The sequence below is a fragment of the Misgurnus anguillicaudatus genome, chromosome 18 (genome assembly GCF_027580225.2).
Source record: "Misgurnus anguillicaudatus chromosome 18, ASM2758022v2, whole genome shotgun sequence".
NCBI lineage: Eukaryota > Metazoa > Chordata > Actinopteri > Cypriniformes > Cobitidae > Misgurnus > Misgurnus anguillicaudatus.
In genome coordinates, this window is record NC_073354.2 from 16,447,726 (window position 1) to 16,468,993 (window position 21,268).

Sequence of the window (21,268 nt, forward strand, 5' to 3'; positions counted from 1 at the left end):
TCGATCGGAGCATCCCTACTATTAAGCACAAAAGTGTTTTCTAGGCCATTTGGTCTGTGATGTCTCTCGTATTAAAATTCTTTAATGGCTATGCCTTAAAACAAGCACTGACGTTTTAAGCATTGTTGCCCCATAAACACCAATAAAAGTTTTCATTTCTTTTCAGCCTAAGGATAAAATGAAGTTATTTTGTGGTAATCAATAATAAGCTACAAATGCTTAAAATTCATGGGAGATCTGAATGTTGAAATTTACCTCATAACTGTAGCCTGATGTAAAGATTGGGACCTCCAGACTCAAACTGTGGCTGCCGTTCTTATAACCTCTCAATCTGGAAAAGTCGGTTGTCAGAGTTTGCCGCTTCGGATGATTCATTCTGAATAATGTTTTGTGTTGTACAGACAGCAGTCAGTGACTTCTGGAGGGACTGAATTAGAGGAAAATAATCACACTTTATTACACTCATGTAAATGATAAGCTGTTAAGGCAAGTATGACTTATGTGCATCATGAACATGTGCCACAACAGAAACGTAGTGATAAAATATGTTGCTTTGTCCCATGATGTTCAAGGTATAGTTAATTTCCAGAGAGTATTGGAGAATTCCTTCACCCAAATACTGTTATCAAATGGAGTACACATTTAAGGATGCAGTTTAATGAAGCTGACTTTCATGAAAACACAAGAAATGATTTGTGACCAGGCCTGTGAAATGTCCCTTAAGTAAGCAGAATACTGGTAATCTTTTCTGAATTTTTATGTAGTTAACATCTCAGCCAAAATTGGGTGGCAGGACAAGTTTAAGAGCATGTCTTACAACTCTGTTAATAGCTTGATTTTCAAAAGAAACTTTGATTATGATGTCATGGGTTTCATTGATTGAAAAGCATCAGATGACAGGATCAAACTTGGGGATATTAAATGTATTCTTATATTGTTATATCAATATCATCATTTTTTAAATGCCAAAAATCATTAGAAAATTAAGTAAAAATCATGTTCCATGAAGATATTTTGTAAATGTAATAAACTAAATATCAAAAATGTATTTATTATTTGCCAAGGATTTAATTTGGACAACTTTAAATGCGATTTTCTCAATATTTCGATTTTTTTGCTCTCCATTTTTTTCAAATAGTTTCAAATAGTTGTAGCTCGGCCAAATAAATAAATAAATGTCCTATCCTAATAAACCATACATCAATGGGAAGCTTATTAATGTATAAAATCTCAATAAAAAAAAAAAACGTATGACTGGTTTTGTGGTCCAGGGTCACAAATGTTACCTATTGTACATGCCGCAGCATCACTACAGCCCATTTCTGCAGAAAAACACTCCTGTGTGAATAACCTACACATCAATGTCATCAATCTGAGGAAACATGATTGGTTAAAAATGCCTGAGATCATCATAGAATCTAAACATAACACATTACCTGCAGTTTCTCCTGCCTTTATTGAATGTGGCTGATTGTAGGCAGAGCGGAGAGCCAACCTGTTTGGGGTTGAATCCATCATGTATCCTTTTTGCCTTGTGCCAGAGATGGACAAAGATGTCATATCCTCATTGTTCATGAACATTATCTGCCATTCAGTAATGGCAGACCTTTGTGCCTACAAGTTGAGAGGTGATATTGACGATAAAAAGGTCATCCATTAAAGGTAGATTTTAGCGGCATCTAGTGGCCAGACTGTGAGATTGCAACCAACGGCTCAGTCCACTAGCCTGACTACGTCAGACTTCGTACTTCCGCTAAATTTCATTACGCTTTTGAAGCGAAGCAAAATAGCAGAGGATGGTATTACCAGGCTATCAGTCCACAGCTCACCCCTCCCATTCGAAACACATAGTGAAGTATAGCCGCCACAGTACAAACATGTCATTATCTGGGACATCTTTGTCCATTTAGGGCTACTGTATAAACACAACAATGACTTCCATGTAAGGGGACCTGCGATGTATGTAGATAAAAATGGTTATTAAAACAATACAGTTTATGCAAGGCCACTGATAATATAGTTATGTATATGTATATTGCATTTTTGTCAAGAGATCCTTCTAAAAGTTACACATTGCACCTTTAAGGTCACGTAGACTTTTTTTTACAAAGAGTTCTTACCAAAGCGAGAGCAGTTAGCCAGGTTTTGCATTGTTTTTTTGATCAGATATGCAGGGTGTTTCTTTTGCCACTGTCACCTAGAAAACCAGATTATGTTGACCTTCTACGCAACACACAGAGCACAGGTTAAGATCCCCCAAAATTGCCCCACCTTTACAAAACTTTTGCTGACCAGTCCAAAGGTAGCATGCAAGTCTCTGAGATCGAGTTACTCTCTTACGTCTTTCCCTTCATCATCAGTCAAAACAACATTCAACTTGAAAAGGAAGTGGTTACTGTTCTACGAAACAGCATGCATTGTTAAATAAAAAGCCACAGATTTAGACAGTAATACATCTATGCAGTATTTTGCCAGCTGCTTGCCTGGTTTTCAGAGTTTGGTAATAAAATTAGCCCTTGTAGATCATGCAAATTGTAAATTTGAAAGCAGAGGAACATATGTCTGCGGGATATCACAAGTTTGCACATCAGCTTTGTAATTTATATGTTGTATTTTCCATATATTGGCCGGTGAAACTTACCCAAAATAGAAGCTAACATTCAATACCATGGTTTGTCAAAAATACCAAATAGAAAGAAAAATAATTGAGCAGAATGCTGCTGAGAAGCAATGCCATGTATTATTGTGGTTTATTTGTATCCAGTTGTCAGTCTCAGGTGTGTCAATCAATGTCTTTTTGTTGCTACAGTATAGGAACACTTGTGGGGAGAAAATGCAGTAGGCCTTTGAGTCCGATAGGGGTCACTGTAGTAAAGCACTGTATTGCAATGTTTGAAGCTGGCATTTGCACAGACTGCCACTGGATGGCGACTAATACAGACGGTTGTCAATGCAATTGAAAACATTACAACCTGTTATCATTTTTTTCTTATTTTGGAGTGTGTCAAGCATTATTATATTTTCTCAAATTGTACATTATTATTTTGTCCACTTTGAGTGCAGCTATGTTTAATGTGTTATACCAAGGCTTCTATTTAATCTAATTTGTGTTTCTGTGTGATTTTCAGGTACCTCTAAAACTCCAGTCCTAAGCACCGGGTTTCACACAAGTCTGGGAAAAGAATCACGGGCACAGACACTCCAGAATGGTGAGAACATCTTTCTTGCACCCAGAAGACACTCAGATTAATTGCAATCAAATATATACAATATCAAAGCATTGATATAATGTGTTTAAACAATTGTATCTTAAGCACTAAATGCTTGTCTGTCTCTGAAAGGCATGCTAAAGTACCATAATCTAATTATAAAATTTGGAGCAATTATGAAAGGTGATTTCAATCATTGATGTCACTTAAACTTATGTAGAAAACACTAAATAATATTTAGTGAGTTATCATTTACTCACTCTTCTTTGTTAAAGAAAACACAGCTTTATAATGCAACTTTGTGATTAAGTTTGTGTTGATTTTACCATGTTGTTTGAGCAAATATATATACTGTATATGCTCCATATATGTTCCTATGTACAGTATATTTAATTGTGCGAACATGCTTGTATGTAAAGGAGAGGGTCTGTGAAATGTATATGTATCATTGCCCAATCGGTGGGTGATGTTATATCCACACCTTACTTCGGTTTAGCTGTTCTGGTCCTCAAACAAACTGTTCACTTCAAATGCATGTTCAAACCAACTACTGCATTTAAGAACAGCGACGTTCAAACATGCGTTTTAGTCTTGGATTAGAATAAGCCCTATCCGAAAAACCGCCCCATTAAGTGAATTTCTCATATTCTGTGACCTTAAAAATATTATTTACAGAAATTTGGCATAACAGCTTTAAAGACTTTTTAAATGATTGAGAACTCATTGATACTTATAATGTGCACATTGATGTGTCAGGCAGCTTTCATCTGTACCGAATAAAAATCCGCTACCTATTTAAAAGTAATTTGCAATGTAAGTCTCCATGTGGCCATAAATACAACAATGTCCAGACTCCAGTGTACCTGCAATGTTGCACCGGTTATGTAATTCCAGAAGGTCACTGCAGTCCTGTCTGCTAATCCATGATGTGTGTAGTGTAAAAAGTGCTGTGGGATTAACCAGGCCTGGAGAAAGTAATGGGGAGAGAGCTAGGGTACAGTGAATCCAGAATAGAGGGATTACCCTCTTAAAAGCTTTCAGAGTTATTTTTGACCTTGGCTCGCCAACACAACACTTGACACTGCAGCTTTTAGTCCCATAAGCACCACAGCTGAGGGGGTCCACAATCCACTTTATTATCTGTGGCTTTGTGAATATCTTGAAGGGGTAGTATTAGTATACCCAAAAAAAAAAAATAGTCTTTTTACTAACTCTGATGTTAAAATAACTTGAGATTTAAATGGTTTGATTTGAATGGTTTCTGAAGACTATTTAGACCTAGTCTCTATTCGCTTTTATTGTGTAGAAGAGTGTCAGTCATACTTGGTGTTTTATAAGTGACATAAATACAGGTTTGGTTCCTTATTAGTGTATGTAAATGATTATTTTAATTTTTAGATGAATTATGCCTTTAACTTTACACGGTTAAAGCCCAGGTTACAGGAGATAACTTGACGTCTGACAAATGATCTGTGCATCTGCTGTTCTCATTATCACATTGTATCTACACATGTCTAGAGGACAGATCGATGAAAGCATTTATTACATTTAAACACTTCTGCATACACAGTTTCATCTATAACGAATGACTGGAACGTGTGAAACTCATTAACTATATGACATATATGTCTGCTGCCATTTGTTTACATTATGGGGAGACTTGTGCTGTCTGGGTGGAAAAGCTTTACTGCTAAATCACGTGTTGAGACACTAAAATGTACCAGATAGCCTCTGGACAGTTGTTTTAGATGTAGATTTTAATATGTTTAACACATCAACGCACGCCATGGGATTTTAGCGCAGACTGATATATTCTGTGTCTAATGAATTACAACTTGGTCTGTTTTGACAGTGTCTGTTAAAGGGAGCAAACGGGCAAGCGACCATTAGAGAAAAGGAAATATTAATTGGCCTTACACGCCGCATAAAACAGCTGTTTTCCGCCCAGTTTTATTTCCAGTCTGCATTAAAACTTCCCTGACTCTGTGCCGTTCTCATGACATCACTGCTACTGGAAAACCAAACACCTGCATGTAAAGTCATGCCTCACTGTGTGCGTGAGCGTGCACGTGCGGATCCATGGATATTTGCACAATCTGATGCATATGTGTGTCCCATCTCTAGGGAAACGACAGATACACAACCTCGGCAGCCAGCTGCAGCTAAACCAGCACTGCTTGGACACAGCCTTTAATTTCTTCAAGATGGTGGTGAGCAAGCACTTGACACGAGGGCGCAAGATGACACACGTGATTGCCGCCTGCCTCTACCTGGTCTGCAGGACAGAGGGAACGCCACGTATCCTTTCCCACAATAATCGCTGGGGTGTGAAACTCAAGCAAAACTCTTTGTCAACTTTAATCCAAATACAAATTATAGAAAGGTGTGCATGTCCACCCTACATTTAAATACAGGAGGTGCAACAAAAAAGACAATAGCTGCGTAGTGAACACAAAATTATCTCAAATATCTATTTAGTGGTTTGTAGAGATACAAACCACTAGGGCAAAAGGCAAAATGAAATCTCTACCAGTTGCACTATAGTTGTATACTTGTTTTTATGACTCTTTATGACTGGTCCATGGCAATTACTACTATAAACAGAATTATAAAATATTTTATATATATATATATATATATATATATATATATATATATTTTTTATTGTATCTTTTAAAGTGTTTTTTCTCCTGAAGGCTTTTACATTTTGCTCTAATATACTGTAATTGCAAAAAAAATTTAAGGTCACTAGCTTAAATTCATTCTTGGCTGCTGGTTCTTAGAAAGCTTTATTATGCTGGTCAACCAGTGTCACCAGCACCAAACTAATTTTATAAGCCAGCATGGAAATGCACACAGATTTTACAGGATTAGAAAGTAAGACATATACTGTACATTTTATCCACATGCATATTTCCATAGGAAATCCCAGTTTGGATGTAAAGGGTCTGAAAGCCTGCCCAGGATTTTTTACTGTACCTGTAGAAATCTAATCACAATGCTTTCACAAAAAAAGGTAATGGGAAGTTTTTAGGGAGTTGCATTTTGAGTCACTGACACTCATTTGATTTAAGTACAACTTATTTCTCTTTATTTGACGTCCATGCAGTGGCAGCTCATGACTGCTCTTCCGAGGGGTGCAAATTCAAAGTATGTGTTCGGGGTGTCATGTGTGTTGCTCGTGTTTTCAAAATATGTGTTTGTTGCGTTATGTGAACCATGTGCATCACATGTTTTGTCAAAATGAGTGCCTGCTGCACATGCGTCGGAACCGTTTATGATTAAAGAGACGCTCACGTTTTACAAAATACACGCAAGACACTCTCTTAAAGGTGCAGTGTGTAAATTTTAGCAGCATCTAGTGGTGAGGTTGCGAATTGCAACCAACGGCTCATTCCACTGCTCACCCCTCGCTTTTGAAACGCATAGAGAAGCTACGGTAGCCGCCACCGAAAAAACATGTCGTCGTCGGAGACAACTTAGTAAAAAACTTTGTCCGTTAAAGGGGCTGAATGTAACTTATTACTAAAAAAATCTTTAAGATAGAGTTTTCATTTGTATATTTATGAGGCAACCATAATGTAATAGAAAGAATGACACCTTGAGTGTCCTCCACGGTTGTCTCTATCAGCCTGTAGGCTCTTTTCTGTGTGGAGAAGTCGGGTCTGAATTGGCGCGAAATTCAAAATGTGACGTCATGCGCGTGCTCGTCTACCTGGGCGTTCCATATAGACGCGTACGGCAGTCATTAGTAAACAGCGGCAATCGCTATAATGTTTCAAATGGACTCTGTAGACGGAAAGAAGCGACCAACTTCCAGCACAATCCAGACACTCACGGAAACTCCTCGTAAGTTTAAAAAAAATCCTTATCTAGTGCGGCCAAAATCGTGCGTGACCGGCGTCGGGGAAAAGACTAGAGTAAACATCGGATTGGCATTTGATTCTTGGAGGGAGCTCCGGTCAGCGCTGGGTATGAAAACAGACCTTGAGCAGGTTTCCTTTTTACTGCAAAGGTAAGACATAGTTACAGGGCATCTGTAATATATTATGTTATTGTTTTTGTGGTGTAATGCTAATGATAGCATGTAGCACAGGACCGTTTCAAAAGTTACTTTCTTATATGAATTATCTTTATTCAAGGCACGAGTGCATTAAGATTGTGAGTGTCAGGAGTGTGTTTTACAGTGTCGTGTTACAAAACTTTTAGAAGTAGACTTCTGTTGAAAATATAAAGTAGCACTGCAACATTTTGCTAAAATGTGGTCTGTCAAACAATGACCTTACAGTAGTGTAACTTTTCTTACATTTGTAAACATGCTGGTGAATCTCAATGAGCTGTCTGTGGTTGCTACGGCAACTCTGCTTGTTATGGTCGTGCTCGTACGAGTGTGCCCACCGAGAACGAGCATGAGACTGGCTGCAGTTTCTATAACGGCCACTGGTGTCAGTAACGGTTAGAAATTTCTCAATTTACGGAGAGCACCTTTAAGGGCTTCTATAAAAACATGGCGTCACAAAATGCCGACTTCCATGTAAGGGGACCCTCTGTGTATGTAGATAAAAACGTCTCAATCTAAGGTAATAAAAACATAACAGTTCATTATAAAAAGGTCTTTATACACCCCTGATAATATAGTTTCGTATATTATTTTGCATTTCTGTCAAGAGATCCTTCTAAAAGTTACACACTGCACCTTTAACAGTAAACTCTGATTACGCATGAGATTATGAGAGTATCTGGCAAACGCGAGCGTTTCTTTTATCATAAACCCTTTAGACGTGTCTGCAGCAGGCACTTATTTTGACAAGACACGTGATGCACATAAGTTCAATCGACACGCAGAACACATATTTTGAAATGACGAACCACACACATGACGGGATACATACATGTTGTGACGAACTTCGAATCGAGCGCCCTCGAAAAAGAAGTCACCTGCCGCCACTGTGTCCATGAAAAATGCAAAGTTTACACTGAGTACCCAGCTAAAGCGTTTTTTAAACCATAAAAAACTATTTTATGCACTCAGTAGTTGCAGCTTTCTCTAGGTAATGAAAAGTGCAGGGCTAAACATGCTTTAACATGTTAAAACATAATTTCTCTTAATCATAAAATCTTAATCAAATTCTTCTTTGTATTAATGCCATTAGTGTTTCATTTGATACTACCTTTCGAAAATCAATGCATTAAATGGCAGAACTTGCGAAGCAGTAGGTGATCGTATGTGAAGGAAAATATCATTCTCGATTTTGCAATCTGTCACAGAGTTGTTTTTCCCAACCTGTCATAATTCTGTCCTCAAATGATATGTGGATGGGACATTGAGTCACCACACCTGTGTTACAACACGGTATGCCAAGATAGTGTTACATCACTGCTTTCTCTCTCCTTCTCCCAGACAGCCTCTTACTCACGCACACCATCCTATCCGCCTGCGGCCACACCCAGATCTCTCCTCTGCTTTTGTATAGTGTCAGGGTTGACTGGGCGCCTGGTGTGCTGTTTAGAGTTACCAAAGGGGAATTGTTACCTGTCCGTGGGCGGGTCTTCAATCTTAGCATACAATTGAGTACTTCATGCTGAAGAGCAGAAAGACAAAGAAGTCGGCCAGTACTTTACAAACAGCCAAACCCATTGCAGATTTGTCCTATTTTTTTTTTAATGCACTGTTCTTTTAGATAAGTGAAACATAAACCGTATGCCAAGCAACGTGGATCTAGAAGTTGCATTAGCCTATGATGAAGTACTTTTTTATATTATTAATTCATTTTGTGTATTATAATGCATAACACTCCAAAACAGCCATAAATCATCACACTAAATGTATTAAGAATTTGTTTTCTCTCTTGTACGTCTATGATTGTAAATATTTCGAACCTTAAAGCTCAAATTCTTATTTATCAGCCCTGTAGCGTAGGCTTCAAGAAATGACACAGTTATCAATATCATTGTTAGTCATAGTGGTATAAAAACTCTATGTTTTTCCCATCAGGGGTTAGGCCTTAATTAAAGCCGTCAGACTCCTGATAGTATAGGATTAGCTTGTCTTGTAGTGATGCTTATCACCCGCTAAAGGGGAATTAGTCACCATGGAGACACATGCCTCAGGTGTGTGTCTAGGTAAGGCATGTGTGCCGCTCAGGTGAGGAGAAACAGATGGTCAGGGTGATAAGGACATTCTGCCCTCAGGCCTGTTGATGTGAAGATATGATCAATAAAACTCCCCCTGTGATAATTACAGAAGCATCTGATTATTAATTCATCACTGTGACTCATAGCATTCACTTGAGGGTTGGTCCAACTTATTATCAGTAGCGGCCGGTGACTTCTTTTTTCGAGGGCGCTCGATGCGAAGTTCGTCACAACATTTATGTAGCCTGTCATGTGTGTGGTTCGTTATTTTAAAATATGTGTTCTGCGCATCGAGGGGTCATATGTGCATCACGTGTCTTGTCAAAATAAGGGCCTGGTGCAGACGCTTCTTAAGGGTTTATGACAAAAGAGGCGCTCGCGTTTGCCAGATACTCGCATAATCTCATGCGTAATCAGAGTTTACTGTTAAGGGAGTGTCCTGCGTGTATTAGAACAATGCTATTTTTCTCGCATGTTTTTGATTTTCTTTCACCTCCTTAACTGAATTACAGACATGCTTTTGGACTTGAGTGATCTTTTACAGGTTGGCTTTCTTTCAATTTTATTTGTTTTGAAAACAAAGTGTGAATAACATAAACTCATAGGGGTAGTTTCCCTAACAGGGTTTAGATTAATCTAGGACAAGGCCTTAGTTATATTAAGACATTTAAGTAGTTTTTACAAACATACCGTACTGGTGTGCATCTTAAGACAAATCAATGGCACTGGTATATGTTAAGATATGTCAAGAGAAGGTGATTTTAAATTAAGGCTCAAACATGCATTTTAGTCTAGGACTAGGATACCCAGGTGAAAAAGTAGTACACTTCCGTAATGTACTTAAAGTGCCTTATTTTCTCACACTAATTATGTACTTAATATACTAAAAATTCATCTTTAGTACTTCTTAAGATGTTCTTAAGATCATCTAAGTGTACTTCACTTTGCTATTTTGAGACACCATAAATATGAACTAAAATGTGCTAAAAATGTATTTAGGTACCACTTGTAGTAAACTTGAACCTATCTTTGTATGAAAGTTGAGTTCAAGTTTAATACAAGTGTTAACTAAATACATTTTTTAATACAGAGATATTATGTTAAAAGTGCATTTTAGTTTCACATTAATGGTGTCTCATGAAGTACACTTAGAAAATCTCAAGAACATCTTAAGAAATACTAAAGAGGAATTTTTAGTATATTAAGTACAAAATTAGTGTGCAAAAATAAACACTTTAAGTACACTATGGAAGTGTACTATTTTTCACCTGGGTAAGCTCTGTCCGGAAAACTGCCCCATGAACTGCTATGGTTGTTCGACCTTGAAATAACTTCTTTTATTATAATATAAACAAATGCTGTAAGTATGAGGAGACACAATATTCATAAATTCTGTATGGATGTCACATTTATGTCTTCCTCATTTTTATGTATACAGATGAGATGTATAATTAGTGTATATAAAAAAATCTGAAATCTTTATTGGCCAAACAAAAAGTTTAATATTTACATGATTTGCACAGATAAGTGTAGTTAAATCTCAGTTATAAAATGTTTAGTTTAGACTCTAAAATCTGATTGGATAAGCCTAATGCTGTTGTAAAATAAAGTAAATAAAGTTTTTTAATGTGATGATTATCAATACAAACAACAATTTAATGAACATTAGCTTAATATATTGCTATTCTTGCTGTTTTACTAAAGCAATAACACTCAAGGGAGTGCATTATAAAGATGTTTACAGTCAAGCTGTTAAAATCGCTGTGATGCACAACTTTAATACTTTATTGCTATATCAAAAAAAAAATGCTATTGTGTTTATGACAAGGTATGCTTTACGGTTTTTATTAGCAGTTATTTTAGGGATAGACGCTGCAGTGCTGGTGTAGTGTTATTTTTACTCACCCAGCTGTCCAGGGAGTATGAACAGATGCTGGAAGGTTAGGGCAGAACCAGGCTGAAATATGTCATGAATCTATAGCAAGTGTAGCCACTCCCAAATCTAACAAGACCCCAGTTTACATTTAACAGAGACCTGGTGCCAGGGTCATTGACCCATCTTCTTTATTGGTCTCAGAAGTGATAATGGCTATAAATAATAAACATATTTTTGGAGCAACCACCTGCATTTTCCATGTTCTTCTCACATGCACACGTTTTTTCTGCCTATCACTTGTGTCACACACAGATAAAGCATGTTTTCATTTATATTTTTATGTAAATATTTATGCAAATATTTATAATCTTTACAAATCTAGCATTTTACTTAAAAAAAATAATTGACAGTACAGCATGGTGTCAAAATAATTTTAGCTCTGCTTAATTGGCATCTCTATCAAACAGAAAGTCTGTTGTTTTTCTGGCATTGCTTTAGCTAGGACCTACTGTAGGGAGAGCCATTTGCTAAAAATTCACTTTTTGCTCTTAGTTTCACTAAGATGTAAGTGATGTGGTTGACTGTGAAAGATAAAAAGAAGCATAAATAGAAATACCCAACATCTCACCGCAGCTTGTGATGTTATATATAAGTTCAGAATCAGAATAAAAAATATATAAAATGTTTAATGCATGTTATTTTGTACTTGCAGGTGAATGTGTACATTCTGGGAAAGACCTTCCTGTTTTTGGCTAGAGAGCTCTGTATCAATGCTCCTGCCGTTGGTAAGTCTCTGTAATGACCTCTCTGTGTCTTCCATAATGTAATTTAGCTGACCAGAACACTACTTTCAGATGGACCTCATTAATAAAGCAGGCAGTACCTCACAACAATTCATTTGCGAAATTGGTTATCAATAATACACCACAGTTGGATCAATACAAGTATACCCAATTTGTTTATCTAATTTAACCTATGGATTACAATTTTTTATGCATATCATTTTGACCTTCATTCTGTGCGTCATTTGCATACATTTTATAATTCAAACTATTTTAGCTACATTGCTTTACCCACTTAGAAATTGTTCTCTGTTAGGTTCCATTTTAGCTGGTTGTAACTAGGGGGCGCTGCATGATGAGAAAAATGGTCTGTTTGCATCTCTTTTTTGCACACACAAAGGGGGTGAAACAAGTATGAATTTTTTTAATGGACTCATCAGATTAGAGAAAGGAGAGAAAAATGCCCAGTACACACAGAGAGCATCTCATTGTTAATGAACCAGGCATGATCCCAGAATGCAGGCTGATTAGCAGCTCTCCATGTGTCATAAGTCCATATTCATCTGTTTTTGTTTTGTTTTTTTGGGGTTAGAAATCTGCTGTTTTACCAGGCTGCATCTGCTGCGTGTTTACTAAACCCTCAATTAGAATGCAAACGGTGGAGGAGCAGATTCTATGGGCTCAATTCAGACAGACTCCCTATTCAGTTCCTCTTGCAGTCGGATGGGGATAATAGGGTCTTTATGTGGCCTTTCAAGATGAATATTTCATCCACACTTAACAATCTTATTTACAAAAGCCCACTGAGGTTATGGTGTGCAAAATAAATATGGGTTCGTTTTTTAATTTTGTATGAAAATAACAGATAAATTCTTGAAAAATGTGCTCATCTCAGTAACAACTTAAAAAACTTATTTATTTTATAGACTAAGTCAACCGCCTTGCTATTGATGAATAATGTCAGACAGTATTAAAAAAAATTATGCAGCACAGAATGGCAAAAACAAGATAAAACTGTTGGGTTGAGTCAAAAAACATTTATAATCTGCAGTTTGGGAAGCTTATCACTAATACAAGACATTTTATTTGTCTGAAAAAATTAACCTCAAGTAATGTACAAAACATGAAATATTAGTGGCTTCTGTCCACTAGTAGAGCAGTACAACTGTCGTGTTTATAGCATCAATAATTAAATCAAATATATATATATATATATATTTTGCAATAAATAAAGTTGAAGAACATTCCTTCAATCCGAATCTGGATCTGTTGTGGTATTGAAGAGCCATTACAATAGAGTTCCTCACTGCTACATTATAAAGGCACGAGCCCCATGAGACCCTGTATTCTCCTTTATTCAATCCATCTAAATCCAGTAAGCGGAATGCACTGCAATGCAGACATCCTGAGGACTTCAGGCATAGAAAACCAGTTCTGGAATCTGACCCCCTTGTACTCCGGTCCCATTGGTACTGTCTGAAGAACACTGAAACTGAAAGGTCACCTTTCCACATTGCACTTCTGTCATACCCTCCTGTCCAAAGTAACTAAGCTCATTTCCGTCCAACACGGCACTGACTGTGTAAAAGGCATCCTGTTCTACTTGGACAGGATGTTCGAACCATACAGAGAAAGTGTTGCTGGATCCATCTGAAACAAATTTAGTCACGTTCTGGGCCAGGGTCACTCCTTGGCGCTTGAGTTCAATTTTGACACTGTACTCTGCCTTTCCGCCACTGGATCCGTATAAACCAAGTCCAGCAATGAAGATCCTCTTGTCCACAGCAAACTGGATGCTGTCGCAACGTCCGCGATACCGCCACTGGTTACTACGGTAAGCCGAGGACTGAAAACGATGGCAGCGCTGCGGTGTCAAGCCCTTTCTTTTTTGCAGCGGGAATTCCAGCTTGGGTTTATTAGCTGCAGTGTACCACAGGAAGATGTCATGAGTCTCTTCCAGTGTTAAAACGTCTGATTGCGCAGCCCCGTTTGCAAACTCTTCCAGGGTCATAGATGGGATGCGAACCAAGTAGAGCGCCTTTCCCAGCACTGCTCTTTTATTACGAGACGTCGGCCCCAGTCCCTGCCTTTTGCATTCGGCCACGGCCCATTCAAGAGCGGCCTGGAAGACTACGGCTTCCCGGGTGTTGAGAGTCTCACGCTTCAGTATGATCTCCAAGGTCTGAAGATCGATCTCGCAGAAGCCTTCAGAGCGAAGGGCCAACTCGGCTTGAGCATCGATGACCTCCCAACACCTCTGGGTCAGCTCAGGCTCCTCGAACAGCCGACTTTGCGACAACAGCACACAGGCGTTTTTGGCTTCCAGGCTGGTCTCCAGAAAGGTGACACAGGCCTTAGCCAGCGCAGGCACTATATATTTTTTGGCAGCGTACAGGGTGGCCAGCACTGTGTCCGCTTCAAGTTCAATCTCGTCACTGTACATGTACCTGGATGTGATGAAATGAGAAAACAACTTAGATACTGCAAAAATTATGCTTAGTAGGGCTAGGCTTATTATTGGGACTTACTTTAAAAGGATTAAAAAAGCAGCAGGCTCTACGTCAGGAATATGGATCTCCGAATCTCCTTCGGCAAGATCACCATAAAACATGGCACCAAAAACAGAACTCCCCACCGCCAATACATACTACAAACACGAACGTTACACAAAATTTAATAGGTAGCTCATAAAAGTACAATTTAAGGTCAATTTTTATTAAACATGTGCTCACTTTATGCGCTGGAACTTTTTCCGATGCACCAGGAGGACCCACAACAAAATGAACATCTGCCATGAGTTCGTTATTAAACATCAAAGCATTCCTAAACAGAAAATGTAACACAATATTAAGGTTTCGAACAGACAATGGTGGTGTAGATGCTTTGAAAAGCGAACCAATCGGCCAGAACGTGCACTTACCTCTCACGCAGTGTCGGATGAGTGGACTGCCAGCTGGCTGTCTCTACGTTATTATTGTTGATGTTCTGCTGAGTGGCAGTTGTGGTCGGGGTGGTCACCGTTTGGGTGACTTGGACGATGGTCTTTTTGCTGGTAGTGGTTACGGCGGTGCTGTTGCTGTTTGGGAGGTTGGTGTTTATGCTGGCTGGATATAATTCTGCAGCCATCTTCTTCCTCAAGGACAAACTCACGATTTCATAACATACTGGCAACTTGCTGAGCTGTTTGCCACTCTTTCTAGTCCTCTTTATGGTTTCTGGAAGTAAAAGGATAAACGTCAAAAACTTCATGATCCTGCCATATAGGCAATCTGGAGTTGTTGGCATCAGCAAGTCGTTGGTCGAGTAATCAAACGGCAGGTGTACCGAAAAACAAGCAACCTTTAAATGTGAATGCCCTGGTTATGCATTACTATAGTATTTTAAACCAGAGCAAACCATGCACAATATCAACGTATCCGTCCAGCGGAAATAATACACAGCTCAAAGACTTTTTCCTCATTTTATCCTCGTTGCATCCTTGAATGGTAACAGTATCTATTCAGATAAAGTAATAGAGTAATCCCGGAGTTTTCGTTTAAGGATTAAAAGCGAGTCAAATGATCACGAGAAGCGCTATTTGCTGGTTGTCATCCTGCATATCTGCGGTGTTTTCTCTCTTAACGTCTCTCCACTGCGTTTCTACTCTCTATTGTAAAGCACGATGTGTGTGTAGGGAGAAGACGCCGCCCAGTTCTCTCTTGACCAATCAGAATTACGACTGAGTTTGACGTAAGTCGCCCCGAGGCGCCGCCCACAGCCGAACGGCCCGCCTATCCATCGCGCACGCACAAGCAGTAATTAACCCTTTGCGTATTGTTGACAATATGTGTTCACGTCATCACTTCCACAAACACGGGCGTTTAAAATCAAAACGTCGCTTTTATACAAATGCGATACGTGTCAATGTTACTAAAAGAAAGGAATTCACAGTTTTAGCGTTGAATAAAAATCCCGTCAAAGCTTTGAAGCTTTCTCATAAAGTAACTTTTCCAACAAGCGCGTCGTAAAACATCAAAATTGTTACATTCTGCAGTCTTTAATGTGCTTCTGTTGCAGTTTTAGCTACACTGGATGAGTAAAAATGCTGATGCAGCCTTAAACGTCTTAACAATCTGATGCTGGGTTACAATTTGCCTCAAGGGGGATAAACATCTGCAACGAAGTGCTCAGCCCACCGAGCAAATCTTTCGTTTTATCAGCACATCTATCATCAGTATTCACCATCAATATGTACGATCAATGCATACAGCTCAAGATTTCATCCCAAACCGGCTCGTCTAAAAGAGATAAAGTAGCTGCAAAGCAGAACAGAGCCGCCGTCCGCCGAAACGGACTCTTCAGTCGAAGTAATATGAATTACTGTGCGCCGTTCGATAAAGCTGTTGCTATAAAGCAACTTAAATAGCATATCATTAGTCATGCTTTACCTTACTGAGCCGACTGAAGTGCAACTGCCAAGGAAATACATTCAGGTTTGATGTTTGAAAGCTCGCTGGCGTCAGGAGCCATGTTAAATCCAGAGTGTGCTGCTGAGAGAGAGAGGGAGAGGGGGCGGGGCTTACGCTTTCCCGGATCTCTGGAAACTGGATCCTTCGCCTGCGTTAAGCTCCTTACGTGTCTCACAAAATCTAGACAATGATGATTTTCAGCCAAGATCTGTGACGAATGTACACTTGTAGTGAAAAGTGCACCGTTTAAATTATAAACCTGAAGTGTAACTCTAATGTAGCAGAGCACTTTTGGGATTAGAGGATCTATTTTATGCCTTACATTTATAACACACATCAGGGGGTTTAATGAAATTATACCTAGTTTAATGAGTTCGTGTATGACAGAATTTAAATGTGATATGATGAAATCATTTACACATGCCCATAATTGTTTACCCTTTTACATACTGTGTTTTCTCATACAATCTATGGTGCTGTATAAGTAAATATAATAAAATATTATTAAATACTCATATACCCCCTGATCTGAATTTTGTAATAATACAAAGCAATTAGACAAAATAATTGCTTAGAATTAAAGGATATTTTTTATTGTTCTAAGAAGGAATAAGTTTAGTTTTCTCGGTTATGAAATGTATATGTTGTGCTTATGCGAACATGTGCTGAACAATTCAGTGTTTTTGACCGTACTGATATCTCAAATGTCAATGTGGTGACTGAAATATAACAAATGCGAGTTTTCTGTTTAAAGGAAAACACCACAGTTTTTCAATAATTTACTATGTTCTTACCTCAACTTAGACAAATTAATACATACCTATCTTTTTTCAATGCATGCACTTGAATCTTTGTACAGCACGTCGTGAATATGTTAGCATTTAGCCTAGCCCCATTCATTCCTTAGGATCCAAACAGGGATAAAAGAAGCCACTAAACACTTCCATGTTTAACCTATTTAAAGACCGTTACATGAGCAGTTACACAAGTAAGTATGGTGGCACAAATTAAAATTTTTTAAGGGTATAAAAATGAGAATTGTATGGCAGAAGAACCTTTAGTTTGCAGCACTTCGACCGCACCGAGGTGTTTTCCTTTAAGTTTTCAAACATTATTTTGAATGAAATGTTATTTAACCTAGAAATATCACACCCATAATGTTGTTTCTTCCTCAAATGCACACACAAACAAAAAATATTATTTGAGCCATCCCTTCTCCATTTGTTGGGTATTATTGTGCATTTTAATTTACAGAATTTACATGCATATTTCTCTTATCTAAAATAAAAAACACAAGAATAGACATTTTTCTGATGTATGGGAAAACAAGAACAGATGGTTCGATATGTTGGTAATAAATACATTCTATTCATTTTTTTACTGAAAATGTATAATTGCTCTTCTGCAAATTAGTGATCAAAGTATAGTTGCCACTTTTTCTATGTAATAATTGCAATAGGTCTTGATTAGCATGTTCAAATTGCACTCCCACTGTGTCAAAATCAAGCTTTCTTCCAATCGCTAAATTATAATTTTAACAAGCACAGACATATAAAACAAGTGAAAGACAAGGTCATAGATCTTGCTCATAAGATAAACAGACACTAAAAAACAACCATACGGCCGACCTTCGGCTTGTTTTGTTCCAGGCTTTATTGTTTTTGGGGAGTATGATTCATTCTTTGTTTGCAGTAGTTGGAAATGTCAGATTAGGTAAAGCAAATTAAGTTACATTCAGCCTAGATCAATATGGAAGTTAAAAGCTCAGAAAGCTCAAATAGTCAGTAATTTGGTGTCCATCATCTTTGCTGTATGTTTTGGTAGTGTATGCTGTTCTTAACACTACGTACAAGAATGCAGCAGGTGGATTTCTTAAAAATAAAAAATCCTAGCCACGCTATTGTCAGTGGCCATCCGTTTTTTGTTAACCTTAAAATGCATTTATGTCCCCCAACAAATCAATTTGATTATTTCTCTCTGCATTAACTTTACACTATATAACAAAAATCACCCTGATATACACTAACATTTCCTCAAATGTTTCTTGTTTCACAGATGGCATGTAAGAATTACTTTAAGTGCTTTGCTCTGGTAATATGATAATTTGATAAATAAAAAATTATCACAATTTATATTTTAATTGTATTGAAAAAATGACAGAGATATTTTACTGAAGGTAATATGTCTCCTAATTGCAGATGGATTCCTAGGAGCCCCTAAGGGGACATGGAGCAAAGGAGCCCCTAAGGGGACATGGAGCAAAAATTAAATAAAGTTTAGTTTTGCGTGCGCACGTGAAACAATCGCGTGTTCACGTGAAACTATCGTGGGGTCACATGAAACATTCGCATGCGCACATGAAATTATCGCTTTTAGTTTCGCATGCTTACGTGAAACTTTCGTGTGCGCATGTGAAACTATCTTATGTGCACGTGAAACTTCCGCTTTCACGTGCGCGCGCGATAGTTTCACGCGAAACTTAACTTAAAAAAAATTCTGCACATGAAAGTTTCACGTGAGCACATGAAACTAAACTTTAGATTTTTTTACTCCAATGTCACCTTAGGGGCTCGGTAGATTCCCTATAGTGTAGCTTTAGAAAAGATCATAGCTGGCTATCTTTCTTAGATGAGCTCATTTCCTCTTTATTGGGACAGCAGTGATGTTTGGGCTATATTGGGGCAGCAAAATGAGTTTACCCAAGGACTTCGAAGTAGGTGGAAGTGAAGGATATTTGCTCCCACGGAATGACTCCAAGCCAAGCCACTTTTAAAGGTCCCCGTAGGGAGACCGTGTTCTAGATTTTTCAGAAACAAGATGAACCTTTAACAAATATGCTTTTAAATCTTGAGAAAGGTCATAATACAAAAGAGCCTGTTTACTAAATTCAGCCTAGTTTACTAATAAACTTTTTCAGTGACGTATCAGTTTGGTACATATTCTGGAGTATGTGTATAGACATTAATGGAAAATCTGACTCTCAGATTTGTTTGTTTCTGTCTATAGATCCATGTCTGTATATTCCACGATTCGCCCACATGTTGGAGTTTGGTGAAAAGACTCATGAGGTTTCAATGACTGCTCTCAGACTGCTACAGAGGATGAAACGGGACTGGATGCACACCGGTCGACGGCCATCAGGCTTGTGTGGGGCAGGTAGTTAAAACCCTTTCACACTGTGCATGATAGTTCACCATTAATAAAATTCATAATTTATTCACCTACATGTATTTCATGACAGAAGAAATGTTGAAGTGTCTTTGAGGCTCTTTCTTCCATAAAGTAAAAGTGAATGGGGACTGAGGCTGTCAGTCAACATTCTTTCTCTATTTCTGTTTCATGGGAACAAAAAATGGGTTATGAATCATATAAGAGTGAGTGAATGATGACAGAATTGTCATTTTTGCGTCCATAACTCCATAAAGTTGTTTGTTTGGATTATTATCCGTTGTCGTAGAATTTAGACTCTACCAATTGCAAAATGCTTTCTTTGTCGGCTTAAAATAAAAGTAGGTTTATTTCAGTCTACATTTCTGTGTATCTGTGCGATCACAATGCAATCCCTAGCCCATAATGTGCCATAATGACATAAGAATTGTAACAATGAGTTTCATAACAGGAATAAAAAACAACATGACTACAAGTGCTTTACTACCACATGGATCTTGGTGTCCTCTATTTAAAGCAGAACAGTTCCTGCATTCTGTCTTCAGCATGATGGCGCGATGCTCAGGAATAGAAAGCTAACTTCCTGCCTGCATGTTTAGTTCATCCTTCCCTGTCTCTCTCTCTCTGTGTTTCACTTTCCCCATCCAACATTTGCTGCTGCAATATTTGAATAATTAATAATTCATCATTAATCATTCACAGTGTTTGTGTGATGATACCATATGGAAATGTCAGTTTTTCGTATTGAAGTTGATTGTTTTAGAGCGGGTAAAGTAAACAAATGTACACTTTACTTTTCTGTGCAAAGAGCAAAATACAAGTAAACAAAATAAAGATGGATATGGTGTGTGATAGGCAAATTTGGTCCAGAATGACGGATGACTTTTTGTGTTGCTGAGTGAATATGTTTTCACATCCTGATATCAATCACTAAGTAAAGTGGTCTAAAATATTATATAAATAAATGTATGTAAATTGTACAGTTTATTCTGGTTTTCGACTCTCATTGATTGAGAGTTTTTACATCCATGCAATATTCTGCACTGAAAAAAACAACTTGTAAAATTTACTTAAAAAAATCCTCGTAACAATTTGCACGAACTTTTTTTAAGTAAAATTTACTGCTTTTTTATAAGTAAAACTTACCTACTAAAATCAAATAAAATTTACTTAAAATTGCATGATAAAACATATGTTAAATAATTAATTAAATGTTACTTAATTATTTTATTTAGAAGTTAGATTTATTTTAATCGTTTAGGTAAAGTCTATTAGTTTTTTTTTGAAAATTGAAGCATTGCTGTCCTAATAATATTAAATAAATCGTATTTTCTGTTTGTTATTTTCTTTAACATATTCCTATGGACCTAGTTATTTCTAGTGTTATAAATGGCATTATAACACAAAATTCATGACTGATAACAAGTCAGTCATTGAATAAACTTGATTCGGAACAGAAACGCACACAAACTGTGTTTCTGACATGCATTATCAGCACTGTGGAGAGAATTACAATACAATGTTCTGAACAGGGTTCATGTAAAGAAACACTGATCACCTGAACGGTAGTCTCGCGTAGCCAGACCTTCAATACTGAAGGTCTGGTGTTTTTCGCTGCTTTTTCTGGAGAAAGCCCGCCCACGAGCTGTT

At 37.7% G+C, this 21,268-nt stretch overlaps 2 protein-coding genes across 5 annotated transcripts in view; one reads left to right on the forward strand and one right to left on the reverse strand.

Moving 5' to 3' along the window:
• brf1b (BRF1 general transcription factor IIIB subunit b) overlaps positions 1–21,268 on the forward strand; it is an 88,931-nt gene that overhangs the window by 5,493 nt on the left and 62,170 nt on the right. For 2 of the 3 annotated variants that reach the window (XM_055185667.2, XM_055185668.2), the window contains exons 3-7: positions 3,129–3,209; positions 5,334–5,507; positions 9,857–9,888; positions 11,933–12,005; positions 19,457–19,606. In XM_055185667.2, the coding sequence (XP_055041642.2) occupies positions 3,129–3,209; positions 5,334–5,507; positions 9,857–9,888; positions 11,933–12,005; positions 19,457–19,606 (510 nt within the window). Of the gene's footprint in view, positions 1–3,128; positions 3,210–5,333; positions 5,508–5,996; positions 6,226–9,856; positions 9,889–11,932; positions 12,006–19,456; positions 19,607–21,268 lie in introns of those variants that run through there. The other variant, XM_073855950.1, reaches the window with a different exon arrangement.
• Positions 12,831–16,591, reverse strand: btbd6b (BTB (POZ) domain containing 6b). 2 transcript variants are annotated; one of them, XM_055185670.2, is made up of 5 exons: positions 16,430–16,591; positions 14,923–15,217; positions 14,735–14,825; positions 14,531–14,649; positions 12,831–14,449 (listed from the first exon to the last, which is right to left on the reverse strand). In XM_055185670.2, exons 2-5 carry the CDS (start codon positions 15,126–15,128, stop codon positions 13,417–13,419), a joined length of 1,449 nt encoding a protein of 482 aa, XP_055041645.1. In that variant the 5' UTR covers positions 15,129–15,217; positions 16,430–16,591; the 3' UTR covers positions 12,831–13,416. The 2 variants fall into 2 exon arrangements, with proteins under 2 accessions (XP_055041645.1, XP_055041644.1); XM_055185669.2 differs by lacking the exon at positions 16,430–16,591 and having other exon boundaries at positions 14,923–15,754.